The following is a 7500-nucleotide window of genomic DNA, read 5'->3' as shown; positions in this document are numbered from 1 at the left end:
CTGTATATAGCCTCATTGCTAACCTGGTACCCCTGTATGTAGCCTCATTGCTAACCTGGTACCCCCTGTATATAACCTCATTACTAACCTGTACTACAGCACATCAACTCGGTACCAGTACCCCCTGTATATAGCCTCATTGCTAACCTGTACTACAGCACATCAAATCGGCACCAGTACTCCCTGTGCCTGGTACCCCTGTATAAAGCCTCATTAGTATCTGTTACTCCCTGTATATAGCCTCATTACTACCTGTACCCCCTGTATATAGACTAATTAATACCTGGTACTCCCTGTATATAGCCTCATTACTAACCTGTACTCCCATTACTACCTGGTACCCCTGTATATAGCCTCATTACTAACCTGTACCCCCTGTATATAGCCTCATTACTAACCTGGTACCCCTGTATATTGTGTTACTGCTTGCTTTTAAACTGCAGTGACCCTACGGGACATGACCCGCCAAACCGCACTTCTTAACACCCGCCCCCTTAACCCAAAAGCCAGCTGCACCAATGTGTCAGAGGAAACACCGTTCAACTGACGACCGAGGTCAGCCTGCAGGCCCCCGGCCCGCCACAAGGAGTCCCTAGAGCGCGATGAGCCAAGCAAAGCCCCCCCGGCCAAACCCAGACGACGATGGGCCAATTGTGAGCCACCCTATGGGACTCCCGGTCACGTCCGGTTGTGACACAGCCAGGGATCGAACCTGGGTCTGTAGTGACGCCTCAAGCACTGCGATGCAGTGCCTTAGACCACTGCGCCACTCAGGAGGCCCTTTTCGACATAAGAACAAATCAAGCCGGTTGGTCACAAATGTGCCCATGCGGCTCGCTTTGATTTCAAAAACGCAACTCGCAAAACGCAAAAAAAAAAGCAGGTACCACATTACTACAAGACAACACAACAAGCATGATGGTCTTGTAAGTATAGGAGCAAAGGTTGCTTTCATATAACTTAACAAACAGCTATAAAAAGGTAATGGAATGGGATTAGTGTGGTGTGTGAAGAGTCCAATACTTGAACTTGTATGTGGTACAAATGCCATTTATTGTGGGAGTACCTCCACTATGAGTAGGAGTTAGGCTGTTAGAGAAGGTTTGCCAACACGTTGTTTGGAGAACAATAGACCAACGTAGCTACTGTAGTAGGTCAGAGCATTGGGCTTTAGAACAATGTCTACTTCTCATAGTTGTTTGTTTCTAATGCATTAAGGTGTCTGTAATAGAATATGTAGACATTAATAAATGGATTTCTATAGCTTCGCTGAGGGGAGAGCCAAGATGGAGGCACGGTGGCTTCCAAACAGTGCCCCTTGTCCGTCATCTAGTGTATATATATAATGGTGAGGGGAGAGCCAAGATGGAGGCACGGTGGCTTCCAAACAGTGTCCCTTGTCCGTCATCTAGTGTGTATATATAATGGTGAGGGGAGAGCCAAGATGGAGGCACGGTGGCTTCCAAACAGTGCCCCTTGTCCGTCATCTAGTGTGTATATATAATGGTGAGGGGAGAGCCAAGATGGAGGCACGGTGGCTTCCAAACAGTGTCCCTTGTCCGTCATCTAGTGTATATATAATGGTGAGGGGAGAGCCAAGATGGAGGCACGGTGGCTTCCAAACAGTGTCCCTTGTCCGTCATCTAGTGTGTATATATAATGGTGAGGGGAGAGCCAAGATGGAGGCACAGTGGCTTCCAAACAGTGCCCCTTGTCCGTCATCTAGTGTGTATATATAATGGTGAGGGGAGAGCCAAGATGGAGGCACGGTGGCTTCCAAACAGTGCCCCTTGTCCGTCATCTAGTGTATATATAATGGTGAGGGGAGAGCCAAGCTGGAGACACGGTGGCTTCCAAACAGTGTCCCTTGTCCGTCATCTAGTGTATATATATAATGGTGAGGGGAGAGCCAAGATGGAGGCACGGTGGCTTCCAAACAGTGCCCCTTGTCCGTCATCTAGTGTATATATATAATGGTGAGGGGAGAGCCAAGCTGGAGACACGGTGGCTTCCAAACAGTGCCCCTTGTCCGTCATCTAGTGTATATATAATGGTGAGGGGAGAGCCAAGCTGGAGACACGGTGGCTTCCAAACAGTGTCCCTTGTCCGTCATCTAGTGTATATATATAATGGTGAGGGGAGAGCCAAGCTGGAGACACGGTGGCTTCCAAACAGTGTCCCTTGTCCGTCATCTAGTGTATATATATAATGGTGAGGGGAGAGCCAAGCTGGAGACACGGTGGCTTCCAAACAGTGTCCCTTGTCCGTCATCTAGTGTATATATATAATGGTGAGGGGAGAGCCAAGCTGGAGACACGGTGGCTTCCAAACAGTGCCCCTTGTCCGTCATCTAGTGTATATATAATGGTGAGGGGAGAGCCAAGCTGGAGACACGGTGGCTTCCAAACAGTGTCCCTTGTCCGTCATCTAGTGTATATATATAATGGTGAGGGGAGAGCCAAGCTGGAGACACGGTGGCTTCCAAACAGTGCCCCTTGTCCGTCATCTAGTGTATATATAATGGTGAGGGGAGAGCCAAGCTGGAGACACGGTGGCTTCCAAACAGTGCCCCTTGTCCGTCATCTAGTGTATATATAATGCATTGGGAACAACCATGACGCAATCGAATCTGCACTCACTTTGAAACTAAGGTACAGCGAAGCCTCATCATTACAACAATTACTATCTGAGAGATTGTTTTCCTAGTCGCATAAAATACTAATCATGGTCGCAAAGCAAAATATTTTGTCACATATGCAACCAGATTGGTCTCACTTTAGAGCGCTGCATAGAGTAATGGAAAGGAATATATATATATATATATATATATAGAGAGAGAGAGAGACAGAGACAGAGACAGAGAGAGAGAGAGAGAGAGAGAGAGAGAGAGAGAGAGAGAGAGAGAGACAGAGACAGAGAGAGACAGAGAGAGAGAGAGAGAGAGAGAGAGAGAGAGAGAGAGAGAGAGAGAGAGAGAGAGAGAGAGAGAGAGAGATAGAGAGAGAGAGATGGTGTGACTCACGTCCAGGCCAGCGTCTCCAGGCTCTCCGTCATCTCCTTTAGGTCCTGGGGTTCCCTTTCCACCCTAAAGGTCAAAAACCAGGGGTCAGAAACCTCTGGATAATTTAGTCATGGAAACCTCTGGATAATTCAGTCAATAGCTAGCGGACCAGACCAAACAAAAGTGGCCAATCGTCATGTCTGAGATAAAGACGGTTGTTTCCCACCACACACAGATTAATGGACCCTATTCCATACTTAAGGTTCTGGTCCACAGAGCAGTACACTACGTGGGAAAAGAGTGAAACAGTCCCTCATGGTCAGGGACTGGAAACAGTCCCTCATGGTCAGGGACTGGGAAACAGTTCCTCATGGTCAGGGACTGGGAAACAGTCCCTCGTGGTCAGGGACTGGAAACAATCCCTCATGGTCAGGGACTGGAAACAATCCCTCATGGTCAGGGACTGGAAACAATCCCTCATGGTCAGGGACTGGGAAACAGTCCCTCATGGTCAGGGACTGGAAACAATCCCTCATGGTCAGGGACTGGAACAGTTCCTCATTGTTTCAGTAACACTAGTCACCATGACTCATTGTTCCAGTAACACTAGTCACCATGACTCATTGTTCCAGTAACACTAGTCATCATGACTCATTGTTTCAGTAACACTAGTCATCATGACTCATTGTTCCAGTAACACTAGTCACCATGACTCATTGTTCCAGTAACACTAGTCACCATGACTCATTGTTCCAGTAACACTAGTCACCATGACTCATTGTTCCAGTAACACTAGTCACCATGACTCATTGTTCCAGTAACACTAGTCATCATGACTCATTGTTCCAGTAACACTAGTCACCATGACTCATTGTTCCAGTAACACTAGTCACCATGACTCATTGTTCCAGTAACACTAGTCACCATGACTCATTGTTCCAGTAACACTAGTCATCATGACTCATTGTTCCAGTAACACTAGTCACCATGACTCATTGTTCCAGTAACACTAGTCACCATGACTCATTGTTCCAGTAACACTAGTCACCATGACTCATTGTTCCAGTAACACTAGTCACCATGACTCATTGTTCCAGTAACACTAGTCATCATGACTCATTGTTCCAGTAACACTAGTCACCATGACTCATTGTTCCAGTAACACTAGTCACCATGACTCATTGTTTCAGTAACACTAGTCATCATGACTCATTGTTCCAGTAACACTAGTCATCATGACTCATTGTTTCAGTAACACTAGTCATCATGACTCATTGTTTCAGTTGTGATGGCGTGAGTCATGCCTTGGTCCTGATTCAGAGGTTAGAGCTTAAAGGTGAAAGGTCATGAACTCACCGGCTCTCCAGTACCTCCTCGTGGGCCGGGGTAACCCTGAGAGAGGAAAGAGACAAGCACACGTGAGAGAGAGAGACGGCCGAACAACACACACACACACACACACACACTGTCCACGCACACACACACACACATAGACAAACGCGCGCACACACACACTGTATATACACTCCCACACACACACACTGTACATACATCCACGCACGCACACACATAGACAAACGCGCACACACACACTATATATACACTCCCACACACACACACTATATATACACTCCCACACAGACAGACAAACACGCACACACACACAGTATATTCACACACACACACACTGTATATACACCCACCCACACACACACACACCCACATTATTATAAACCCAAACAACAATACGTCACGTCACACAATTGTACCTGGAAACCATGACAACCCTCAGTTCCATTTCCAGGTGCACCATCTTCTCCCTGGAATAGAAGAGACAGAAAACTTCAGCCATCTCTCTTTCTTTCTCTCTTTCTTACTCACACACTGTACACACTCCACTCCCTCTCCTCCAGCTCCCCGCACTCCCCCTCTTGCTCTCTCTCTCACCCTCGCTCCGATCTGGCCTCTGTCTCCGGGAGCTCCTTTGATCCCTCTTGGTCCTTTGGGGCCCTGGGAAATAAGAGGCAGATAGGAAAAATATTTTAGATTTCGGAGACAGATAGGAAATGTAGTTTAGATAAGAGACAGATAGGAAATGTAGTTTAGATAAGAGACAGATAGGAAATGTAGTTTAGATAAGAGACAGGTGGGAAATGTAGTTTAGATAAGAGACGTTTAGATAAGAGACAGATAGGAAATGTAGTTTAGATAAGAGACAGATGGGAAATGTAGTTTAGATAAGAGACAGATGGGAAATGTAGTTTAGATAAGAGACGTTTAGATAAGAGACAGATGGGAAATGTAGTTTAGATAAGAGACAGATGGGAAATGTAGTTTAGATAAGAGACGTTTAGATAAGAGACAGATAGGAAATGTAGTTTAGATAAGAGACAGATAGGAAATGTAGTTTAGATAAGAGACAGATAGGAAATGTAGTTTAGATAAGAGACAGATAGGAAATGTAGTTTAGATAAGAGACGTTTAGATAAGAGACAGATAGGAAATGTAGTTTAGATAAGAGACAGATGGGAAATGTAGTTTAGATAAGAGACAGATGGGAAATGTAGTTTAGATAAGAGACGTTTAGATAAGAGACAGATAGGAAATGTAGTTTAGATAAGAGACAGATGGGAAATGTAGTTTAGATAAGAGACGTTTAGATAAGAGACAGATGGGAAATGTAGTTTAGATAAGAGACAGATGGGAAATGTAGTTTAGATAAGAGACGTTTAGATAAGAGACAGATGGGAAATGTAGTTTAGATAAGAGACAGATGGGAAATGTAGTTTAGATAAGAGACGTTTAGATAAGAGACAGATAGGAAATGTAGTTTAGATAAGAGACAGATAGGAAATGTAGTTTAGATAAGAGACAGATAGGAAATGTAGTTTAGATAAGAGACAGATAGGAAATGTAGTTTAGATAAGAGACGTTTAGATAAGAGACAGATAGGAAATGTAGTTTAGATAAGAGACAGATGGGAAATGTAGTTTAGATAAGAGACAGATGGGAAATGTAGTTTAGATAAGAGACGTTTAGATAAGAGACAGATAGGAAATGTAGTTTAGATAAGAGACAGATGGGAAATGTAGTTTAGATAAGAGACGTTTAGATAAGAGACAGATGGGAAATGTAGTTTAGATAAGAGACAGATGGGAAATGTAGTTTAGATAAGAGACGTTTAGATAAGAGACAGATAGGAAATGTAGTTTAGATAAGAGACAGATAGGAAATGTAGTTTAGATAAGAGACAGATAGGAAATGTAGTTTAGATAAGAGACAGATGGGAAATGTAGTTTAGATAAGAGACAGATAGGAAATGTAGTTTAGATAAGAGACAGATAGGAAATGTAGTTTAGATAAGAGACCGATGGGAAATGTAGTTTAGATAAGAGACAGATGGGAAATGTAGTTTAGATAAGAGACGTTTAGATAAGAGACAGATAGGAAATGTAGTTTAGATAAGAGACAGATGGGAAATGTAGTTTAGATAAGAGACGTTTAGATAAGAGACAGATGGGAAATGTAGTTTAGATAAGAGACAGATGGGAAATGTAGTTTAGATAAGAGACGTTTAGATAAGAGACAGATAGGAAATGTAGTTTAGATAAGAGACGTTTAGATAAGAGACAGATAGGAAATGTAGTTTAGATAAGAGACAGATAGGAAATGTAGTTTAGATAAGAGACCGATGGGAAATGTAGTTTAGATAAGAGACGTTTAGATAAGAGACAGATAGGAAATGTAGTTTAGATAAGAGACAGATGGGAAATGTAGTTTAGATAAGAGACAGATGGGAAATGTAGTTTAGATAAGAGACGTTTAGATAAGAGACAGATAGGAAATGTAGTTTAGATAAGAGACAGATGGGAAATGTAGTTTAGATAAGAGACGTTTAGATAAGAGACAGATGGGAAATGTAGTTTAGATAAGAGACAGATGGGAAATGTAGTTTAGATAAGAGACGTTTAGATAAGAGACAGATAGGAAATGTAGTTTAGATAAGAGACAGATAGGAAATGTAGTTTAGATAAGAGACAAATAGGAAATGTAGTTTAGATAAGAGACAGATGGGAAATATAGTTTAGATAAGAGACAGATGGGAAATGTAGTTTAGATAAGAGACGTTTAGATAAGAGACAGATAGGAAATGTAGTTTAGATAAGAGACAGATGGGAAATGTAGTTTAGATAAGAGACGTTTAGATAAGAGACAGATGGGAAATGTAGTTTAGATAAGAGACAGATGGGAAATGTAGTTTAGATAAGAGACGTTTAGATAAGAGACAGATAGGAAATGTAGTTTAGATAAGAGACAGATAGGAAATGTAGTTTAGATAAGAGACAGATAGGAAATGTAGTTTAGATAAGAGACAGATGGGAAATGTAGTTTAGATAAGAGACAGATAGGAAATGTAGTTTAGATAAGAGACAGATAGGAAATGTAGTTTAGATAAGAGACAGATGGGAAATGTAGTTTATATAAGACAATGTAGGAAA

General features: G+C 42.6%; 1 protein-coding gene across 1 annotated transcript in view; it reads right to left on the bottom strand.

Annotated features, from left to right (window-relative positions):
- LOC115124385 (collagen alpha-1(VI) chain-like) overlaps positions 1–7500 on the bottom strand; it is a 115968-nt gene that overhangs the window by 30887 nt on the left and 77581 nt on the right. The window contains exons 20-23 of the mRNA XM_065013855.1: positions 4949–5011; positions 4771–4821; positions 4358–4393; positions 3023–3085 (exon numbers count right to left, since the gene is read on the bottom strand). Coding sequence (XP_064869927.1) covers positions 3023–3085; positions 4358–4393; positions 4771–4821; positions 4949–5011 — 213 coding nt within the window. The remainder of the gene's footprint in view (positions 1–3022; positions 3086–4357; positions 4394–4770; positions 4822–4948; positions 5012–7500) is intronic.

This window comes from Oncorhynchus nerka, linkage group LG9b (genome assembly GCF_034236695.1).
Source record: "Oncorhynchus nerka isolate Pitt River linkage group LG9b, Oner_Uvic_2.0, whole genome shotgun sequence".
NCBI lineage: Eukaryota > Metazoa > Chordata > Actinopteri > Salmoniformes > Salmonidae > Oncorhynchus > Oncorhynchus nerka.
This window is presented reverse-complemented; position numbering and strand designations above follow the sequence as displayed.